Raw genomic sequence first — 24,062 nt, forward strand, 5'->3', positions numbered from 1 at the left:
CCTTGGGAAGACATTCATTTTAATGCAATTTACCCTTCCTATCAACGTTAACGGTAATTCTTTCCAATGTTCTAAATCTTCCTGCAGTTTCTTTATTAGTGGCTGATAATTTAATTTGTAAAAGTGACTTAAATTATTATCTAACCTAATACCTAGGTACCAAATTGCTTGTGTTTGCTATTTAAATGGTGATTCTTTTTTAAATTCTGTATAATCCGCATTACTCATTGGCATCGCTTCATTTTTATTTGCGTTGATCTTGTATCCCGATATTTCTCCATATTCCTTCAATTTCTTATGTAATTCTTTTATTGATATTTCTGGTTCTGTTAAGTATACTATGATGTCATCTGTAAATAAACTGATTTTATACTCCTTCTTTATTTTTATCCCTTTTATTTTATTTTGTGTTCTTATCAGTTCTGCCAATGGTTCTATTGCTAAAGCGAACAGTGAAGGAGATAATGAACATCCCTGCCTAGTTGACCTACTTAATTTTAATTGGTTCGATACATATCCATTTACTGTTACCTTCGCCAATGGTCCATTATATAATGCTTTAATCCAATTAATATATTTTTCTGGTAGATTGAACTCTGTAATACTTTGAATAAATAATTCCATTCTACCCTGTCAAAGGCATTTTCTGCATATAAAGCAACAGCCACTGTTGGCTTCTTATTTCCTTGAACTGCATGAATTAGATTAATAAATTTACAGACATTATCCACTGTTCGTCTTTTCTTAATAAATCCAGTTTGATCTTGTTTTTTGTTATGATCTTATAATCTGAATTAAGTAGAGATATTGGTCTATATGATACTGATGTTAGTGGATCCTTCCCCATCTTTGGTATTACTGTATTTATTGCTGTCTTACATGAATCTGGCAAGTTTTGTGTTTCTTCTATCTGGTTCATTACTTCGAGGAGAGGAGGAATTAATAACTCTTTAAATGTTTTATAGAATTCTATTGGGAATTCATCCTCTCCAGGCGATTTATTGGTCGGCAGCTTTTTTAATATATCCTGTACTTCCTCTATTTCAAATGGCTTTATCAGTTTGTTTTGTTCTTCTTGCAATTTCGGCAGTTCAATTTTACCTAAAAACTCTTCTATTTTACCATCTTTCCCCTAATTCTCAGTTTGGTATTCATAAAATTCCTTGAAGTTCTCATTAATCTCCATTGGATTATATGTAATTTGTTTGTCCTTTTTCCTTGATGCCAATACAATTCTTTTACCTTGTTCTGTTTTAAGTTGCCAGGCTAATATTTTGTGTGTTTTTTCTCCTAGTTCATAATACTTTTGCTTTATTTTCATTATGTTCTTCTCCACCTTATAAGTTTGTAATGTTTCATATTTTTTTGTCTGCCAATTCTCTTTTTGTTATATCATCCCTTGTTGCTAGTTCCTTTTCTGTACTTACTATCTCCCTTTCTAACTGTTCTATTTCCTGATTGTAGTCCTTTTTCATCTTAGTTACATAAGTTGTTATCTGCCATCTAATGAAAGCTTTCATTGCATCCCATAATATAAATTTGTCTTTCACTGATTCCATATTTATTTCAAAGTACATTTTAATTTGGCGTTCAATAAACTCTCTAAATTCCTGCCTTTTAAGTAGCATGGAGTTTAATCTCCATCTATATGTTCTTGGTGGGATGTCCTCCAGTTCTATTGCTAATAACAGGGGTGAATGATCAGATAGCAATCTAGCTTTATATTCAATTTTCCTAACTCTCCCTTGAATATGGGCCGACAACAAAAGCATATCAATCCTTGAGTATGTTTTATGCCTACTCAAATAATATGAGTATTCCTTTTCCCTTGGGTGCTGCATCCTCCATTTATCCATAAGTTTCATTTCCTGCATTGATTTAACCATACATTTGACCACTTTATTCTTTTTGCTAGTCTTTTGTCCACTTTATCATTACATACCTCCCTACTGGATCTATTATTTCCTCCTCTATTTTGATTGGTACATTTTTATTAATTAATATAGCTACACCTCTAGCTTTTGAATTATATGATGCTGCTGCTACGTGTTAACCCAGTCTTTCTTTAATTTATTATGTTCCACTTCAATTAGATGCGTTTCCTGCAGTAAATTTAATAGCCTCTTCCGTTTAATTTGGTTATGTATTCCATTAATATTTATAATTCAAAATGGCCATTTCAGTGCTGCCACCTTAACAGCTCCAGAGATTGGGGTTTAATCCCAACCTCGGGTATGGAGTCTTCACATTCTCTTTTTAGAGGTTTATAAAATCATGAGGGGCATAGATAAAGATAGATAAAATGAATGGTCAAAGTGTTTTTCCCAGAGTGGGGGAGTCTCAAATGAGAGGGCATGGGTTTAAGGAAAGAGGGAACTCAAGAGGCACCTTTTTCACTCAGAAGATGGCGGGGGTATATGGAATGAGCCAATGGAGAAAGTGGTTGAAAGTGTCACAATTATGGGTATTGCATTATTCTGATGTCATTCAGTCAAAGTTGATGCCAATAAAGATTTCCCATGAAAATGCCAATTCAACATCAGTGACCATTGCCAGGACACCCGACAATTATTCAGCATTGCAATAGATGCATTTCTTCCCCTCTATTTTTCCTATTTCAAGTCAATAGCCTTCAACCAAGACTTAAGTGTACCACTCACTGCTTCCACCATGGGAGGGGCTCAATTACCGACCAATGATGTAAAGCCTGGAACTCTCTCCTTTAGAAGGGTTTGTCATTCAATGAGTGGTGGAGACTGCAGGAATGGGTGATGGGGACAGAAACCCACTCCACATTCCACTTTTTGTTAACATGGATAAATGTCTTCTCCCTTTGCTGTAGATGTGGACCATTTTGTTTTTTTCTTTTCACACCCTGTGCTCACCAGGGTAACTCCTTGCCCAAGTTTTAAATACAGATGGCATGGTGGGTCAACAATTATTGTTTCTGCCTCACATCATCAGGCTTTTTCCACTGCGGTTACGTGAGATACAAACCAGAGGACATGGGTTAAGTGAGAAAAGGGAGAAGTTTGGGGCTTTTTCACTCAGAGTGGTGGGAGTGTGGAACTAGCTGCCAGCTGAAGGGGTGGAATGTGGACTGAATTCTAACATTTAAGTAGAATTTGGACAGGTACATGGATGGAAGGGATTTGGAGGGCAATGGACCAGTTGCAGGTCAGTGGGACTAGGCAGAAAAATAGTTCAGAATAGACTAGTAGGGCTGAAGGGCCTGTTGCTATGCTGTAATATTCTATAGTTGTAAAGCTTGTGTTGGAAAGTTAACAGGTTGCTGTAAATTGCTCTAGTGTTGGTAAGAGGCAAAACAATCAAATACAATTTGATGGGGTATGTTAATTTATATTTAGACATTCACCATGGGAACACGGTCCTCCGGCCCATGAGCCTGTGCCACCCAATTATCCTACAAGCTCCCATATGTTTTTGAAGGATAGGAGGAAACAGGAGCACCTGGAGGAAATCCACACAGACACGGGAAGAGTATACAAACCACTTGCAGACAGCACCGGATTCAAACCTGGGTCGCTGGCACTGTATCAGCATTGTGCTAACCACTATGTTAACTGTGCCTGCGCCATTTTTTTTTAAACCAGTGTGAGATAAAAAGTCAAGTAAGAGGAAAGGAAAATGAGACTGATGTGTTGGCTCTCCTAGGTGTCAGCATGGATCTAATGGGCTGATTGGCCTTTTACTATGCTGCATATGTAAGGATTTTGTTCTCCACAGTAACCGCCGATGACTTGCACTTGTCGGGCATGAGGACTCTCGAACATGTGGCAGTGACTGTGACCATATCGCATCCAGCCCGCGGAGCCCTGGAGCTGACGCTGCACTGCCCCAGTGGCATGTCATCACTCATTGGAGCAAAGCGCCTCATGGACAGGTAAGTGGGCTGGTGGAGAAGTCTTCCCAGAAATTATGGAGGATCATGCTCTGGCTAAAATGGGCTGGGATCAGAATATCAGAATGGTGGGCTAGCCAACGAGTGAAAAGGTCCAGTGGAAGTGGAGTGTTATTGCTCTGTGTTATACAATGAACGGTGTACGTGGTCACGTTTGAAATCTAGGTGGATGACCATCTAGATGTATACTTAAGTTAAATTTGTCTTCTGCTTGAGGAACACGATGTATACTCTTTGACTCCTGAAATTCAGATCTTTTGAAGTCAATAGATTTCCAGGTGAAATTTTAACATGAATGCATAACCACATCTCTTAATTAGGGCCTAGAACAGAAGACACATTTCTGAAATTTGCATTCATTGCCACGGATTGTATTAAAATATGACATGGTGGAAGATAGATCTTTAATAAATGGAGTTTGCTTCATGAATTTATACAGTCCATTATTAGTTTATTGATGAATTGAATAAGTCATTAGGTCCTTTCAAACTGCCTTGTAAAATGAGGTTAACTGGGCAATTTGTGCCCCAGTTATGTAGCAATTAGAAAGGGTCCGACCCAGTCAACCCCATTGGAATGCATCCGGGTCCCTGACCTACCTCAGAGGTAGTCAGGGAACCCAGTTAAACTTACCTAGGTCTTGTCCACAGGTGATTTGAAAAGGAAAATGGCTGACCCACTTATTCCAGTGATGTCAGCACTTGTGTCCATGTGTAACCAAGCATCCAACATCTGAACATTCGGCAATACTTCTGGTGAGTGTGTGATACATCATTACGGAGGCGGGATCCCACTTAAATTGCTGGGTTGGCGATTTAACGGGACCATCCCCCTGCAATTTAAAAGATGTTTCCAGCACCTTTGCCCCAGTAATTGCACCCAGGTCCCAAGAGGGTTACCCAGGTACTGCAATTTAAAAGGGGCTACTTTAAACCAGGTAAAAGTTGATTTGAGGGAATTTCTTTCTAGTCCTGAATCTACATCAAGACCAGAATGAGGTTATGCAATAGCCAGTTGTATCTTCAGACCAAGCTACCAATTCCATCTCCCATCTACATAAACAACCTGGCCCCAGATTTTAATGTTAAATACCACGCCCAGTACCTTGAAAGTGGCAAGACAGGTAGAGAGTAGAGGGGGGGTGGGGGATGAAGAAAATATTAGGCTCACTTACCTTCATCAGTCATAGGATTCAGTTCAAGGAATTAGAGCATCTTATTACGACTGTACAAGATTTTAGTGAGAACACATTTGGCGTATTGTGCGCAGTTATGGCTGTTTAATTATAGGAATAATACCATTAAGATGGAAAGGGTGCAGAAAAGCTTAACAACAATGTTACTGAGTTTGAAAGGCTTGTTATAGAGACCTTGTACAATCTTTGGGGCATAGGTAAGGAGAATGATCACTGTATTTTAGTGGAGTCTAAACGCAAAGTCTTGGGTTTAAGGTGAGAGGGAAACCATTTTAAGGACCCCAAGGGTGGTGTATATAAGGAACAAGCTGGCAGAGGAAGCAGGATACAATTACAGCCAGAAGGCATTTGGACAAGAACTTGATGGGAGAGAAGGATATGGACTAAATACAGGCAAATGGGACTAGCTCAGGTGGAAAACCTGGCCAACGTGGACACGTGCCGAAGGGCCTGTTTCTGTGCTGTATAACTCTAAGCCACTGTCTCATCATGATCCTCATTGGCCTGGTTCAGACTCATAAACTCCAAACATGCTGGTTAAAGAAAGTAAACCCAGTCAGGAAGCACCAGGTCTCAAGGCAGCCAGAGCAAGCCTTGCCCACAAGAGATGAGGAGACTTTTTCCAGATGGTTGCTAAGCCTCCAGTCATTGCCACCTCTCCAGCCTTTGGAACACCCATGAATGTCCTTTTGATGTGAAATCTTCAAAATAATTAAAAATTGAACAAAAACACGTTTAAATCAAAACAGAGTCATAAAAATCTTAATGAAAACACTTCCTAACAGCTGTAAAAATCTCTTTGAAAAGAGAACATAATGCATTGTGCACCAGGTTTAATTTGGCACAGGCTCTGTGAGCAGTCTCTGCTGCAAATCAAGGACATGCTTGCATTTCCAGGGGTGAATCTGGCCATTTGCTGTAGAGCTGTTTTCATTTATCATTAAGGTTCATCTCCAGCATCATCTCCAGATATGCAATCCCCATTCAGCTGCTGGTGGGATGCTCAGTTCATTCACAGGAACTGTGCAAGTCGATACTCCCTTAAAACTGTTTCAAGAGTTAGTTTCATTCATCTTTGGAGGTTGAGAATGCTTTGACACTTTGGACTCGAATTACTTCCTAACATTTCAGAGGGATTATTAGGCCTAATTAAACTATGTGTTTATGTCAGCAATAATAGGTCTTCAACACTGAAGGCTCTGGACGTTGAGAGGATTGATTTGAGATCATGTTCACTCAGGGATTTTCATTAGTTTACTCCTTAAAGTTTTAACGAATTAGTTTCAGTAAGTTATCTGAAAGAATGTCGACATTGTGAAAATAAATTGTCTAGCTTATTCTCTTACTCCCCTGAGATAATTTTACGTCTGTTAAATATTAGTTCACTCTCTCTCTCATATTTATACTCTCTCTCTCTCTCTCTCTCTCTCTCTCTCTCTCTCTCTCTCTCTCTCATTTATGAGCTCCAAAATTCTACCTTTGAACATTGTCTGCAAAACCCAAACATTGGTTGAAATGAGGTCTGTCTGGATTGTTTTTCTTTTCTCCAGATTAGTGTTGGCGTCAATCTGGTGATAATAGGATTGTTCTTCCTCAGTTCTGAGGAATCATTGTATAATGTTGATTTAGCAGCTGGTGAATATCGAGGACTGCTAGTTTGAACAGACACATTGAGAGTGAGGGACGATTGCAGAGTGTGCTGGCCTTGCACAGATATTCACTAAGTCCTGAGACAAACATTAAGTCAAGTGCCTGCCTGTTGTTTGCTCCTACCTTGTTGAAGGACTCAGATCAAAAGCGTTGGTTATCCTTTACTATAGATGTTGCGTGACCTGCTGACTTTCTCCAATACCTTTAGATGGGCAATATGCAGCATGCCAATGAATGCTTTTGTTAAAGACTTGTCACCACAAATTCGGCTGTGCGTGAGGTACAAACATTGTGTGCAATATTTCAGGCCATGAATAGTCAACATGCTCAAAGCCCTTCACATTGTTTGCTCCACCATTGGGACAAGCAAAGGAAACTAAGTTGGCTAGCAGCCTGGTGCAAGAGTGTAGCCATGTTGGGGAAGAAAGTGGGTAAGCTGGGGCTGTAGTCTGGACGATCAGTTTCTTGAAATGAGTGCAGAGCCATTAAATGTGGGGCGGAATCTTAAGGTGGGGGGTGGCATTGTTTTCTGGGGTTGAACAGATGGTCTATTTTTTCACATACATTGAGAAAGGGCTCAGGTCCAAAACATCGGTAATATATCTTTACCTCCCATTGACGCTGCAAGACCAGCTGAGTTTCTCCAGCATTTCTGCGTTGGGACAGATGGTGGAGCCCAAGAAAGATGCTGGATTAGTGAGAAAGCAGAAAGTTTTGAACTCAGAAGGACACCAACCTGCATCCAGTTCACACCATAGAATCAACATTGTAGACATCCAGTCTACCAAAAGTCAAGTTGTCCATGCTATTCCCTGACCAGGTAGATGGGAGGAAATAGTGTCTAGTTGTTTTCTAACTTAAAAATATATACCTAATTCATAATATATACATTGAATGCTTTTAGACATTTATTGTACCATCAATTCAATATGTTGTCTTACAATGCATCAATGCAATTCATGTTTAATCCTGAAACAATGCATCCATAAAACATTTAAGAGGCTATTTTATTGAGCACAGCCTCTTAGTGTTGAGAGGCAGCAGGACTCTGGTCTGTGAGCTTGAGTTACACACCTTTGAACACTACTGCTCATGTATTAGCGCACTACTTCTGAGCACCTGGAAGGAAGATTGCAATGTGCAAAGTGTGCACAAAGTGAACAATATCCCACTAAAATTCTGCTGCATAGCATATTGCCCAGCAGGAATCCTGGTTCACAGGAGGTTGAAGATGCTGAAATATGAAGCTAAACACAATCTACTGGAGGATCTCAGTGGATCAGACAGGCTTGGTGAGCACATTTTTCTTCCTTTGCTAGATAAATACTTTCAACAATTCGTTCTATCAAACACAACAGATGTGATCTTTGCAGAAATCTCTTTGAGGGACATATTACACAATGCACTGGGAAGCGTGGGTACAGAATGAACAGGTGCTGTAGTAACTGAAGGGGTAAAGGGACCTGGAGCAGCTGATGAAGAACCATGCCCGCTGGATGCTTACTCTTTGTCACTGGGAGGTACTGAGTCTCTGCGGGATTCTCAGGGAGCTCCTTGTATGGACACGAGTCCGAACAGCTGATATTTGGGGGAGCCTGCAATGAAGGCAAATGCCTCTGTGGGCCAAATGAAGAGTGGATGTAGTCTTCTCTCCTTGACGCTGTAAGTATGGGGCACCTCTCCAACACAGCGTGGAGCCGCCACAATCCGTGACGTGTGGTGGAGATCAGCAACAGGAGCCTGAAATGATCCTGAAGCCAGGACCATGACGACCCTGACTTCCAAAGACAAAACAATTCAGGCAAGCATGAGGTTGCATAACCGAAGAAGGAAGGCCTTGAATGGAGTTTGAATGTTGTCCTTTGAGATAACACATAGATTCTATGAGTAAATAAGAACAGTAATTTTTCAGACATGGGTTGAAAATCTCACCGCTTACAAATCTTGCAAGTCACCCCACTGATCTACGTCAGACAAATGGTGCAGGGAAGAGCAGAACTCGTGTTAAGAAATGAAGAATGAAATGTTCTGCTAAGCATCCCCCAACAATGTACTTAAAATTGCTCCACTCACTGAGAGATAAGTGAAATACGAAAGTCTGCAGACGCTGTGATTGTAGTAAAAACACCAAAATGCTGGAGGATAGCTTGAAGAAACGGTTACTTCTCTTTACCTCCTAGGGGCACTGGGAGATCTGCTGAGTTCCTCCAGTATTTCTGTATTTTTACAGAACTAGTTTGATTTTCAGCAGAACAGCACCATTTTGGGGGGAATTTTTAACCCCTGGTTTCTGAATCAGGAGATATAAGCATTAACATAAAATGAAGGCTGCCAAGGGTGAACCTTTTTCTGCATATTCTTCTCTCCTTTCATCTTACCATAGATTTTACCTTTGAACTCCTGAGCTCAGGAGTTTCTTTCCTTAACCTCTCTGTGTCTGATTGACCTGGATTTTGGTTACCTGCCTCCATATACATGGACGAGAGGGCTTGTTCTCTGCTGTCCTCAATGATGTCTTCTTAAGCAACTGAGCATTGAATTTGGTCTGAAACACCATCTACCTTTATATTGAGTTAAAGGTGTTATCTGAATGTTGATTTTTATGCATTAACCACTTTTTCCAACCCAAGTACTGTTATAGTATTTCCAGTGCAAAATTTGCTGTTCCATTTCTTGCTTTGGGCAGCACAGCTGATTGAGTTGCTGCCTCACAGTGCCAGGACCCCGGTGTGATAGTACAGATTCTATCACCAATGTGTATATGTACAGATGATAGTGTAGGATGACTGTGATTGGCTGCGAGTGTAGACACACCTACTGGCAGGTCTAAAAGGATTGCTCCTAGCCAGACCAGATCATTCTGGACTGGTCGACCTCCTTGTGATATGCTCCAGTCTTTTAGTTAATAAAAGACTTGATTTGGATCAACAAGTCTTTGGTTCTTTCGACGCACTCTACACCCGGGTTCAAACCTGACCTTGGGTGCTGTCTGTGTGGAGTCTGCACATTCTTCCTGTGCCCATGGGGTGCTTCCTTTTTCTCCTTCATCCCAGAGACATGCAGGTTAGAAGTCATTTGTCTGCTGCAAATTACAAGTGTGGATGTGAGTGGCAGAATTTGGGAGAAAGCGCCAAGGAAAAAGAACAATGGGATTAATGAGTGTTTGATGGTCAGCGTGGAGTCAGTTGGTCGAAAGGCTCATTTCCGACCTGTATCTCTATCCAAATGCCTTGCTTTAGAATCTATGACAATTTAAACTTGCACCTTTTTCCCACCAAGTTAGGACAAGTGATTTGTTGTTGGCCAAAATCTAACATTCAGTGTATGGTAATTTTTTGGAGGATTCGTATTGCCAGATCCATTTAAAAAAATCTTTCTGTAGCAGCATGAGTTGCACACATGCATCAAAGCACATCTGAGTTGTAGAAAAATTAATCCAAAATTTAATAAATTAGTTCAGGAGACATTCTAGAAGACTTTAAGGAGAAGGGGATAGAGTTTAAATGGGATGTACTGGGCAATTTTTTTTTTATACAGAGAATGGTAGCTGCCTGGAATGGGCTGCCAGTGGTAATGGTGGATACAATTGAAGTGCTTAAGAGGTTTTTAGATAGACACATAAATATGAATGGGAACATGTATTGTGTGCAAGCAGCAGTGCTTTAATTTAATTTGGACAGAATATTTGGCACAGACTTGTGGGCTGAAGGACATGTTCCTGTGCTGGGTTCTGTGAGACCTTTTTCCCCAGTGAGGGCAAGAACAAATATTCAGGTACCTTGTCGAAGCCAATTAAGATTGAACAAAAATTTTGAAAAGATATTTGAGTGAATGAACTCATCCTCCATTTAATCTGTCTATTTGACATTTGCCTGTATGTGGATACATCCTCACTCTATCCACCGATTCAAGACCCCCTCAGGCTCAAACGTTCCTCTCCCTCTTCTAAATTCCAGCAAATTCAAGCGTAGTTTGTTCCATCTTTCCTTATTACACAACCTGCCCATTTCTGCCAACTAATCTAGTAATGTAACCACTATGCAATCATTTACGTAAATGGATTCAGCTGAGGTGCGGACTTTTACTAGAGGCAGTAATGGTACTTGTTGATGTGGCAATAAGTGGATTGGAGCCCCCTGGCCTCACATAAATAAAACTTTTCTACATCTTAATTGTTCTCTAGCAATCTTTGCTGGTGAGCGTCCATGTTTTTGGCAAGAATGGGATTAAGCCCAGCTGTGATCTGCCCCATGGAAAAGAAGTCTTCAACACGAGATTGCACTCAATGGTAGGATAGATTTTTGTCTATGTTACATGTTTCAAGGGTGAAAGCCAGCCACTACTTGGACTCAGAAGGTGATGTAAACATATTGTTTAGTGGTGAAAGAGCAGGGAGGGGTGGGGGAGCAGAAAGATCGGCCCTTGACATGTGCAATCCTGTTGGTATTGAAATGACTAATCACTTTTCAACGAACCATCTAGAAAGCACTCGATGATAGAGAACAGGAACTATCACTCCTGGGAAACAGTCGTGTTTGAACCAGGAGGCAAAGAAAATGAGAGTCCAGTCCCCAAGCAGAAATGAAGGCCAGCTGTGGCTACTCTGTACTTCAGACAAGCTAATTGCGGTAATACAAGAATTAACAAACATTGACAATGGGCAGAGTGTCCTGTCTGAAACAGACACAGCTCTCCACTGACAGACACAGGCACATCACAGACACGCAGCACGTACAGGCCTGATTTACCATAATTACACACTGCTGTTTTTCTTTGAAGGAGTTTTGTTCTTACTTACATCATCATCAAAATACACTGCTGAGCTGTCGACCACACAGGTGCTTCTTTTAGCAGCTCAATCTCAGACTACATTCAACTGCTTACACATCATTCTTTTTCTGTCATTAAGGCTTGATCCTTGACAACACTATCTTTTTCCATAAACCTTTAACCCTTTGCCTAACAAATCACAACCATTAAATTGTCCGTTCAATATCTTGATGAGGTCTCATGTGACTGACCTTTGGTAAATCCAGAGTCAAAGTAGGAGGTTGGATGGGCCGCATTCTGACCTCCAGTACGGTGCTTCCACGCAATAGCACAACACATACTGAGCAGAAGAGGAAATGCGGCCAATCGGTGTCTCTCTAGAGCTGGTGACCAGCCATCAGTTTGGTCTAATCCATCATAGATAATCGCTGTTTTATTCTCCATTTGAATTATTATGGGATTCTTCAATCTCCATTTGAATTGAATAGAATGGTTGGAAGGGGAGGGAATAATAACAGCTGGGTGCTGTCACCATTATCAAGTGCACAATTGTTGTTATGTGTTCAGAATTACAGTGAGAAAGTTTGTTTTGTGAGCATTCCAGCTAGTTAACACAAACATAGAACAACCATTTAAAAATAGTAGAGCGTGATAAAGTCGGAAAGGAAACTGTACTGGAGTCTAGTGGTGCGTGATCTCAAACTTGTGAATCTCTTCAACAGGAGTGGGATGAATCCTTTCATACTTTGGTGTGGGAAGGATACTTTATACTGTAAGCTCCCCCCTGGAGCACTGGCCTACGGCTTGTCTGTGGTTCTGACTCCATTATTTTCATACTGGAGGAACTAGTTCACTTTGGAGCAAAGAAAGGCGAGAAGAGATTTGACAGAAGTGTGATGATTGGTTGAGCCTGGGTAAGATGTTCAGAGGAGTGGAAGTTCACAGAGCTGGGCAAACAAATTTGATGGTTCAAGGAAGTTTTAAACAAATCAAGCAAGTACAACAACAACTCATGCACATACAACAACAATTCCGTGGAAGTTTTAAACAGCCAGCGATCTGGCCATTTAAAAGTGATGGGTGATTTAAAGGAGCAATGCATGGACCATTTAAACATAGCGGGAAGACCCAACCACATGGAATCAGAGGGGTGGTTCCAGGTCAAGCTGAGATGCCAGGACCTGAAGCTTCCGCTCCCTACCATCCTCCTGGCCAACATACAATCCTTGGAGAACAAACTTGATGAACTCCAAGCCAGACCAAAACATCAGAGAGAACTGCGTGGTGTGCTTCACAGAAACATAGCTAAACACAGATATTCCAGACATGGCGCTACAGCCCAAGGGCTACACCCTCCATCACGCTGATCGATGTATGGAAAAACCAGGGGAGGTGGCATGTGCGTCATCATCAATTTATCATGGTACACAGACATGATGATCATGTCCCAGTCCTGGTCCCCCAATCTGGAACATCTTGCAATCAAGTGCCACCCATTCTACCTGTCGAGGGAGTTCACTGCCATCATCCTGGTCACAGTGTACATTCTGCCCCAGGCTAACATGAGGCACTGGAGGAACAGAGCACTGTGATAAACAGCCATGAGACAGCACATCCTGATGCCTTCCCGATCACTGAGGGACGATTTCAGTCAGGCCAACCTGAAGAAGGCTCTGACAAACTACCACCAACAATTCGCATGCGAGACCACTGCTACACCATCATGAAAAATGCATACTGAGCCATATCATGGCAAGTCTGATCACCTGGCTGTACTTCTACTCCCAGCGTAGAAGCAGAGACTGAAGACTACAACTGGCCGAGGGAGGCAGAGGAGTGTCTGCAGGACAGCTTTGAATTGGTAGACTGGAACATATTCAAGAACTCATCCATTGACTTGAATGAATATGCTACAGATGTCACTGACATCTGTGTGGATGAGGGTGTGCCCAAGCACACATACTGGGTGTTCTCCAAGCAAAAGTCCTGGATGAATAAGAGAATTCACAACCTGCTGAGGTTGAAGACAAGGGCATTTAAGGTCGGGGATGGAGATCTTTACAGGGAGTTCAGGAATACCTGTAGAAGGCCATCTCTGAAGCAAAGTGGCAATTCTGGAGGAGGCTAGAGACAGAGACAGATACATGATCAGCCCAGTACCCAAGAGGAGTAGTGTGAGCTGCCTCAACAACTAAAGCCAAGTAACACTATCATCTACTGTGATTAAGTTCTTCAAGAGGCTGGTCGAGGCCAGAATTAACACATACGTAAGCAAAGATCTGAACCCTTTCATGCCTTTCATCACAATCACTCCACAGCAGATGCAATATCGTTGGCTCTCCACGCATCTCTGGATCATATTGAAAACAGTGATTCATACCTACGGCTGCTCTTCATCAACTACAGCTCGACCTTCAATACCATTATTCCCTCAGTGCTGGTCGAGAAGCTACAAACTCTAGGCCTCTGTACCCCACTCTGAAACTTGACTTTCTCATTTGAAGACCAGAGTCAGCATGAATTGGAAACAATGTCTCCTCCTCACTAATTATCAACATAGGTACTCTTCAAGGATGTGAGCTTAGCCCACTGCTCTACTCATTATACATCCGTGACTGTGTGATCAGGCACAATTCCAATGCCATCTACAAGTTTGAAGATGACACCACAGTTATCGGCAGAATTACAGACGGCAATGAGGAATCAAATAGGAGGGAGAAAGATCAGCTCATTGAATGGTGAAATGACACAACCTTGCACTCAACGTCAGGAAAACCAAGGAGCTGATTGTGGACTTCCGGAGGAAGGCAGGGGAACATGACCCAGTTCTCACTGAGGGCTCAGTAGTGGAGAAGGTCAAGAACTTCAAATTCCTGGGTGTCAACACCTCCGAAGATCTGTCCTGGAGCCTCTATGTTAATGTAATCACAAAGAAGGCTCACCAGCGGCTATTCTTTGTGAGATGTCTGAGGAGATTCAATATGTCACCGAAGACTCTCGTAAATTTCTACGGGTGTACAGTGTAGAGCATTCTGTCTGGTATGGAAATGCCTCTCGGGACATGAATAAATTCCAGAGGGTTGTTACCTCGGCCTGTGATATCGCAGGCACCAGACTTCACTCCATCAAGGCGGTGGCTTAAAAAAGCAATCTCTAGCCTCAAAGACCCCCACCACCAAGGCGATGCCCTCTTCACTCTGCTACCATCAGGAAAAAGGTACGGGCGCCTAAAGATAAGCACTCAACACAACAAGGACTGCTTCTTCCCCACGGCCATCAGATTCTTGAATAATCAAGAATGAACCAAAGACACGGCCTTACTTTTCATCCACTTTTATTTGTACTTTTTATAATAATGTTGTAAGATGGTGATAATAGGAATGTTTGCACCGTGATGCTTCCGCAAAATAACGAGTTTCATGACTTGTCCATAACAATAAATTCTGATTCTGAAATGTAGGCCAAAAGATACAAGAGGGATATAAGGGAAATAAAAAAGAGGATGCTTTCACAATGGGAAATGATGATCTAGAATGCATGGGTTCCAGCTGTTCCAGCAATAACAATTGGTGATTCCTCATTTTAACAATCTCTGTAACCCAGTCCTTTGCTGTGATATTTGAAATCTTGATGAATATCTCGTGTGTGCCCCGCTTTCTGTATTAGTGATTTCTTCTTTTTCAATATTTTTATATAATAGTACATGCATACATAAAGAAATGAAGCATAAAACTAATACAAACTGTCTTAGAGCAGACAAGCTCGATATGTCAGAGAAAAAATATTTTTCTTACACAACAGTATTTTTCATAGGTAAATTGGAAAAGGAAAAAAAATTAATCTAAACCCCAAACTGTTCCTAAGCTGCATGGCAATATAGAAAAAAAACTGCCAGTAGAAATAAAAAGAAACACATAATCACAAAGAACCTGATTAAAATTCCCATTAGAGGCGGTGAAAATAATTTTTAAAAAGCTTCAAATATTGGGAAAGTTTAAATTCGAGTGCATTAGTGATTCTTCGAGATGATTCACGTTGGATCCTCAACGTCACACCTTGCTTTTTTTTTAAACAAACAAAATTGTTGATCCTTTTAATGACTATATGGAGGTGGAGTCTACATTTTGCAGGGGCTAAAATGTTCCACTGTGGGCCAGCGGGATTGAACAGAAAAGGTGTGGGTGTGCTTTGAGTTTTCCTCATTGGATCTGGGATTTGCTCACACCTCACATCAGACTCAACAGTTGAAAAAATTCAAAAGCATACACCCCCTGAACTCTTATCAGAGGCTAGTTTTTGCCTCTTCTCTGGCTGTGGTAAGAGGTCACTAAAGCAGTCCAGTGGTGAATGTGGTATTGGCTAGTTTTTGCCTCTCTCTTTGGCTGTGGTAAGAGGTCACTAATGCAGCCCGGTGGTGAATGTGGTACGGGCTAGTTTTTGCCTCTTCTCTGGCTGTGGTAAGAGGTCACTAATGCAGCCCAGTGGTGAATGTGGTACTGGCTAGTTTTTGCCTCTCTCTCTGGCTGTGGTAAGAGGTCACTAATGCAGCCCAGTAGTGAACGAGGTATAGGCTAATTTTTGCCTCTCTCTCTGGCTGTGGTAAGAGGTCACTAATGCAGCCCAGTGGTGAACGTGGTACGGGCTAGTTTTTGCCTCTCTGGCTGCGGTAAGAGGTCACTAATGCAGCCCAGTGATGAACGTGGTACGGGCTAGTTTTTTCCTCTCTCTCTGGCTGCGGTAAGAGGTCACTAATGCAGCCCAGTGGTGAACATGGTACGGGCTAGTAGAGTTGTAGCGAGTGATAGAAATAGTGACGGTCAAAATGCCATTTCTCCCATTCGAAAATATTGTTACTTACGTGTAGGAGGGTTCAACGCGAGATTTTTTTTAAAGGAACCTCGACAAATTTGAATGATACCCAGAGCAAAACTGATGGTTCCCATTTCCAGAGATTGAGGGAGTAAACATTTAAAATGGTGAAAGCAAGAGAATTCACGGAACTATGCAATATTATCTGCAAAGGGAAGTGTTGCTAGGTCTGATGCGAGATTCCTAATGAGAAGGCAAATTGTAAGCAGGTGTAAAAATTCCCATATGTCTGTCAAGAAGTGGACTTAATCTAGTTCAATGAGTACCAACAGTAGCCATAGAGACCATATAACCATTTACGGAACGGAAACAGGCCATGTTGGCCTTTCGAGTCCACACCGGTTCACTGATTTTGTGCGCCCTCTTCAGGCATTGGTCCCGGTAGATCTTCATTCAATATCTAACAACATTACTATAAAAAATAAAAATAATAGTGCACAAAAAGTAAGGACTCAACCAATTAACAGCCTGTGTCCTGATGTGTTGACAGACTTGCCAAGGAAGCTCTCAGATAAACCATTCCATGATGAAGGTAGAAGCTGCTTGCTGATTGACTCCACAATCTTATTTTCCCCCCTTACAGGGATGCCTCTGGTTTCACTGACTGGATGTATTCCACCGTGCGATGCTGGGGTGAGAGGGCGCAAGGCATCTACAAGTTGATCATTCGTGATCTGGGTAAGTGTGGGGCCACAGGAAATTAATATAGAATCATTAAATTGCTTTTCATTTGATGGCTTGGAATCGCCCAAGTGAAAGGAAGGTCCCATTCTCCTCCTCCAGCGGAGAAAGAAGTTTGGAACGGGGCATCAACTGGGCAACTCTTTCAAGGACCTAGCTCCAACCAATTGAAAGAATGGCCAACTGGGCTCGATGACTTCCCAGCCAGATATGTGAAGGCAGCAGAATCCACTGAGTTCTCAGAAATTTCTTAATCCCGCTGAGGACGATGTCCTCGAAGTTTTATTCCCTCACTGGAAGAATGCCAGAGTGAGGCTCATCCCACATCCAGAGTAAGTAGTGGTGAAAACTGCAATACAACTGCTCAGTTGTACCTGTTCCCCAGAGCCTTCAGCATTAGTACATTCCCACAAACAAGGGACAAGGATAGTGGTAGATTTGTCCAATGCTATTAATTCTATATAACATGTAAACCAAGTTCACCCCATGCCCCCAGACTACACTAATTAAATTCAAAGGTAATGTAATGTTTTGGATGGGACTCATCGGCAGATATATCCATAGTACAAAGAGTCCTCAACTAAATGTGTAATGTGTTGACCGCTGTGTGGTGTAGTCCCTGCAGAAACCAGACTGCTCAATGTGCAAAGACTGATAGCATGTGTGGGTTTTGTGTGAACAACTGAAAATGTTTGAATCTCAATAAAACTATTCGACCAGAGATGAAATCAAGTCACGACTGCAATCCTTACATAAGCATGCAGGGAAACATGAAAGTCTGGAGACGCTGTGATTGTAGTAAAAATGTAGAAATGCTGGAGGAGCTCAGCAGGTTTCGCAGCGTCCCTGGGTGAAAAGATGACTGATGTTTCAGGACTGAGCCTCCTTCAAGGTATGGTGTTGAAGAAGGCATCAGGTCCAAAACATCAGTTACATATCTGTATCTATGGATGTTGCAAGATCTGCTGAATTCCTCCAACATTTCTGTGTTTTTACAAACATGCAGCTCCCGGCAGTGGTGTTAGCGTGGGGAACTAAGCCTCTTGTGGCATTGGAGGTTTGAATCCTGCCAAAGCTAATGACTCATTAGGAGAGGTTGATTGATCTGTTTTCTTAAAAATCTTAAATAGGTGTTGATGTTAATCTGCTGTAGAAGCAACATATTGACACCTCAATGTGAGTTTGAATATACCGTATATACTCGTGTAAAAGTCAAATTTTGTAGACTGTGTTTTAATCTTAAATTTAAAGAGTCGACTATGACACGGATACTACTTTTGTCCGCGGTGAGTATCTGTGTCCTCGGAGGCATTGGGAACTCCAATGGGCAGATGGCTAGGGCCAAGGCGTGTTTGTGACGCTGGTGCCGAGGTGAGAGTCTTGGATCAACTTTTACACGAGTTGTATGGAAAACTCCAGATATTTTTGCCGACGTTTACATGAGTATATACGGTAACCATTTCTACAGAGAGCAGCATGAGTACAGGCTTTGCTGAAATGCAGGCCCTGCTAAACTTTCCTTCGGCTGTTATACTTTTATCTGGTCTTCATTAGTTTTATCTTACACTGTCTAGCTGCAATCTGAGCTTAAATGTGTCTGTGTCTCGTCCTCTCTCCATCCCTTATTTCCACTGAGGAAATTTGATGCACTAGCATGTCGTATTCTGGAGATACGGACATAATTGGCCACTACTCAAGCTTTTATTTTATTTTGTTTATTTTCTGGCATGGTCTGTACTTACATACCCTGGTCCTCTTGTAGACTCTATTTCGCTTTTCTTGGTGATGAACTTTCAACCATAAAGAGTGGGCTCCCAGCTCACTGGTAATTTTTCATCTTTAATGAACCCATGTTCCTGTTCCCTTTGTTTTCTTTAGTGAGAGATAAGGGAACTATTTGAAATTGTATGCTTTGTTCACTGATCATTCTGGCAGCTGGGTGGATGATGAAGTGAAGTCACAGAAAAGAAAGCCTGCATCAATGTAGAATCTTTCACAAACAATTCAGGACATCTCAACATTTAACAGCTGGTGAAGTAACTTTGAATTTAATCACTAGTAGAATATAAGAAATACAGCAGCCATTTTATGTACAAGAAGAGGCCACAACTCTCAATATGAGACATACCAAATAATTTGTGGACCTAATAATATGTTAAAGGATAAATATTAGCACTTCCTTAGAAATAGTGTCACGGAAATTTTTGCATCCTTTTTGAGAGAACTCACAGGGTCTGGAGTTTAACCAATACACAAGTGAAAATGGCAGTCAGCCACCACTGAAAGGAAATTCAAGTTTGTTTATTGTAATGTGTGCCAAGGTACAGTGAGAATGTTTGCTTTGTGAGCAGTGCAGAAAGATATCCCATACATAGAACAGCAAATAAAACACAGCACAAAAGTGCAGATTTACAGAGAGAGATCAGTTAGTGCAGAGCAAAGGCAACATAATTTCATTCTGGAGGGGATCATTTAGAAGTCTAACAACAGCAAGAAAGAAACTATCCTTGAATCTGGTGACGTGTGATCTCACACTCTTGAAGATCAATCTTTTTGGTATGTTGGCTGCTTTTCCAAAGCAGAGGAAAATGTAGATGGAGTTGATAGGGTGGAGGGTAATTAGTAATCAGTTATTGTGCCTTTAGCAGTGGCAGAGAGTGAGAATTCATGAGAATTTACCTTTTATTTTATGAGAAGGTAGGGAGAGTATTGATAGTTAATTGTAAGATTTTTGCCGAACCTTGGACATTGGCGAATATTTATGCACCAAACATTGATGATGAGATCTTTTTTCAGGATGTCTTGCTTAATATGTCTTTGTCTAAAGACCACACGATAATAGGTGGAGATTTTAATTGTTTAGATCCAGCGATGGACAAATCAGGTAGAATGTTACATAAGAAAAAAATGGTTAAGAAATTATCGTTATTGATGAAGGAGTTGGATTTAGTTGAGGTATGGAGGAAAATGAATGTAAAGATTATTCGTATTATTCGGCACAATATGATACTTATTCTAGAATTGACTTTTTTCTTAATGTCAACGCAATTAATAGATAACGTGGTGAAAACTGAATATAAACCTAGGCTTTTATTTGATCATTCTTTGATGTTATTGACATATGTTGGAACTGAGGTGGAACAATCTTCTTATCGTTAGAGGTTTAATTTGTCATTATTGAAAGACAAAGGGTTTTGTAAGTTTATAAAGGAACAAATTCAATAAATAAGGATTTTGTTACCAGTAAGTTTATTTTATGGGATGCATTTAAGGTTTTTTTGAGAAGGTAGATTATAATTTATACAGTAAAGTTGAAATAACAGTATTTTGCCACATCAAAGAGGATGGAATGGGAGATTGGAGTTTTGGAAAAGGAATTGCAAAAGGAGTGTAAAAATAAAGAGAAGAGAAATAAATATTCACTTTGAAATTGGAATAAAGTACATTACAAACATATAGAGTTGAAAAACTGATACAAAGATCTAATCAGAGATGTTATGAATTGGATGATAAAACACATATGGCACTGGCTTGGCAATTGAAGTCTGAACAAACATCAAGAAGAATAAAGGCAGTGAGGAAGAATTCAGGGGTATCTTGTAGAGTGCAAACCATTGGGGAAATTCCATATTCTTCCTGGTGATATCACAGAGATGATTCTCAGTTTGATTTGTCCTTTTTAATGCCCCTGACAATGCATCACTTCTGTGCTGTAAATTTGATTTCCCAGACATGAAATCACAAGACAGTTCTGCCCTTCAATGAACTCATAATGACTAAATGTCTCGGGCACTTTCTGTGTGTGACTGGTGCTCTCATGACTCAAGCCATTACTTTTTCATTAAGAGATATGCACTTTTTTTTCTTTTATCTCTGGGGGCTGCCATTTTGACCCTCTTCTGGGGAGTAGACCATCAAATGTTTGTCCAAACTGCTGTCCCTTTATTGAGAATATAGGCACTGAGGGTTGATCAGAGAATGTGGTATATTGGACCAAAGGAAAGCTTAATTTGGGTGCCATACAAGAGATTATTCACCAAAATTAGAGGACATGATAGCATAGTGATATGGTTTGATAATTAGTCAACAGATTGAAAACATGCATTCTCACCCCAGCAGACCAAAGTTCAAATTTATTGTCAGAGTACATACAGCACATGTCATCACATACATCCCTGAGATTCTTTTTCCTGTTGGCCAGACAGAATTTCTACTTTTTGGTAGTGCAAACTGTACTCAAGAAAAAGAAATGTACACAAATGAGAGAAATGTAAACAAAGAAAGAAATGTGAACAAACTGACTGTGAAAACACAGAGAAAATAATATTCAGTAAAAAAAATAATGTGCAAAGTTAAGAGTCCTTAAACGAGTCTCTGATTGAGTCTGTTGTTTTGGAGTGTGATGGTGGAGGGGTAGCAACCGTTTCTGAACCTGGTGGTGTGAGCCTTGGGCACTTGCAATTTTTTCCCTGATGGCAGCAGTGAGAACAAATCCTGATGTGGGTCCTTGATGATTGCTGCTGCTCTCCGAGGGCAGCATTCCCTGTCGATTTTCTCGGTGGTGGGTAGAGTTTTACCTGTGGTACACTGGGCTAAGTTCACTACCTTTTGCAGGGCTTTTTAATCAGAGATATTATTGCCCCCATACCAGGCTGTGATGCAGCTGGTCAGCACACTTTCCATTACTCATCTGCCAAAATTTACGATGTCATACTGACCTTCGCAAACACCTGAGGAGATCTTCTTTATTGCTTGCTGTAATTGCATGTTAACTTTTAATAAAAAGGGATACAAATTCAAGCACTGAGGCCCCTGAAGAGCAACACCCTCTAATCATCTCTCTGTTTCTGTTTTACCAGTTATAGTCTCAAAAACCTGTAACAGATTTGTCAAATATCATTTCCTTTTCTTAAAATGATTCTTAACTCTGTTCAGTCATACTTTTAATTTTGTAAAATTCCCTCTTCCCACAAACGGCAAGAATGAATGGGTCACTTTCAGGGTGAGGAGGTTATGACAAGTTGGGATTCTACAAGCATTGTTGCTGTTGTCCCAGTCCCTCATGACCTATGATTTGAATGAGGGGACTAATTGTGATGTATTCTGGTTTGCCGATGATACAAAACTGGGTGCCAACATACATTGTAAGAATAATGTGGAGAGGCTTCAGGGACTAGGTCATGAGAATGAGATAGATGGACAAAAATGTGGAAAAATTTTACATCATAATTTTGGTAAAAAAAAACAGAGTTAGAAAGATCTTGTTGTTCAGAGGGATCTTGTGTTCTAGTACAGGAACCACATCAATTATTATGCAGGTTTAACAAGCAAACAGGAAGGCAAATAATATGTTGGATTTTATTGCAAGAGCAATGGAGCCCAAAAATAAAGGCGCCTTATTACAATTGCGCAGGACCCTGGTGAGACTGCGGCTCAAACATTACATAGTGATCTAGCAACTAGGGTATGGTTACAATAGAGGGAACGTAGCAAGGATTCACCAAATTGATTCTGAGAATGTGAGGAGAGATTAAGCAGTATTACTGAACCTGTGGTCCGCAGTCTACAGATGATTCATCAGTTTGTTGTAGGTCGTCTGTGGACGCAAGTATTACTGATGTAATAAACAAGAAATATGTAAAACAGGATTGTCAATTTGACAACAAAAATTCTCAAAAAATTCCTACTACAACAAATACAAAAAAATTCCACCGATGGTGTAGGAAGGGATTTAGTAGGGTAGATGCAGGATTTTGGTGATTAATACGTTAAGGTAAAACAATTGGAAGATATTTTTAGTCATGAATTTGTTAATGAAGTACTGTAGTGGCTACTACGGTAGAGCTACTGAAGTAATACAAAAAACACGCACCAGACTTGTCCACTGAAGACTGGTTTATTCAGAGTTTACAGGCTTCTTTTATATACTGCATGTCCCGGGCTCTATGGGACAAGGCGGGACATCACTATGAGATTGCTGCCGATCCACGGGACCAGCAGCTTTAAATTTAGCCTTGTAAGTGTCCCGCGCCTTCCGGCAGGATACTCAGTAGCTCAACGTGCCGTTCCTCGGCACTCAGTATCTCTCGCATGCAGTAAATATGCAGCGTCCGTATTATGGTTCTGCACACTTGCAGAACTGCGCTGGCAACAGTTCGCGTTGCCACGCTGTGCACCCACTCGGCCCACTACACGGCCACTACAGTACAATATTTAAGCATATCTACATATTGCTCTTATCCAAAGAGATATTATTATGGTCATCCTCTCTCTCTCTATCTACTCAGATACTGACCCTCAGCGAAAGAATGGCTTCCTCAATCAATGGCAGCTCACGCTGTATGGTTCTTCCTGGTCATTTGAAGATGTCAAGGAACGGCAGAGGTAAATGCTTCTCCAAATGTTCACAGAATAACTTTCTTACCCAAGACTTTCCAGCCCAGTTGGCAAAGGGTGGATGGAAGAAAAGAAAGAAAGGGAGGGAATGAATTAAAACAGGGAGGGAATGAATTAAAACAGGAAGACTGCATGGATCTCACTGTTTGTAATCATGAATCTAATTTGACCTTCCTTCTCAAAACCTGTTGTCTTGGTCAGGCATTGGTTGACCAAAGATGCCTCTTTCCTCTTCTCAAAGAAGTGACTGAGATGAGTGTCTTGTGGCTCTGTGAACAGAGAGTGGATCATACCTGATTCAGGGTCTTGTCTCAAAACACCCAGCATCCCTTTGCCTGCACAGATGCTGCATGTCCTCCCAGTGGCACACTGCAGCAGCAAGGACCTCCCATCACCCATTTCTTAATTTCCACACCCTATTGACATGTCTGTACACAGCCTAATGTACTGCCAGGTTGAGGCCACCCTCAAATTAGAGGAACAAGACCTTGTATTTTGTTTCAGCATGCTTCAACCAGACAGCATCAATATTGACTTCTAATTTACCTTAAACCCTCTCCCCCAGTCTCTTCCTCATTC

General features: G+C 41.0%; 1 protein-coding gene across 10 annotated transcripts in view; it reads left to right on the plus strand.

Moving 5' to 3' along the window:
• Positions 1–24,062, plus strand: part of LOC138741221 (proprotein convertase subtilisin/kexin type 7-like) — a 212,016-nt gene that overhangs the window by 159,569 nt on the left and 28,385 nt on the right. For all 10 annotated transcript variants that reach the window (XR_011343405.1, XR_011343402.1, XR_011343403.1 and 7 more), the window contains exons 12-14: positions 3,748–3,904; positions 16,990–17,084; positions 23,375–23,471. Coding sequence is in view for 6 of the 10 variants with exons in the window: in XM_069894960.1 (XP_069751061.1) it covers positions 3,748–3,904; positions 16,990–17,084; positions 23,375–23,471 (349 nt within the window). In the remaining 4 variants the exon portion in view is untranslated. The remainder of the gene's footprint in view (positions 1–3,747; positions 3,905–16,989; positions 17,085–23,374; positions 23,472–24,062) is intronic.

The sequence above is a fragment of the Narcine bancroftii genome, chromosome 8 (genome assembly GCF_036971445.1).
Source record: "Narcine bancroftii isolate sNarBan1 chromosome 8, sNarBan1.hap1, whole genome shotgun sequence".
NCBI classification, from domain to species: domain Eukaryota; kingdom Metazoa; phylum Chordata; class Chondrichthyes; order Torpediniformes; family Narcinidae; genus Narcine; species Narcine bancroftii.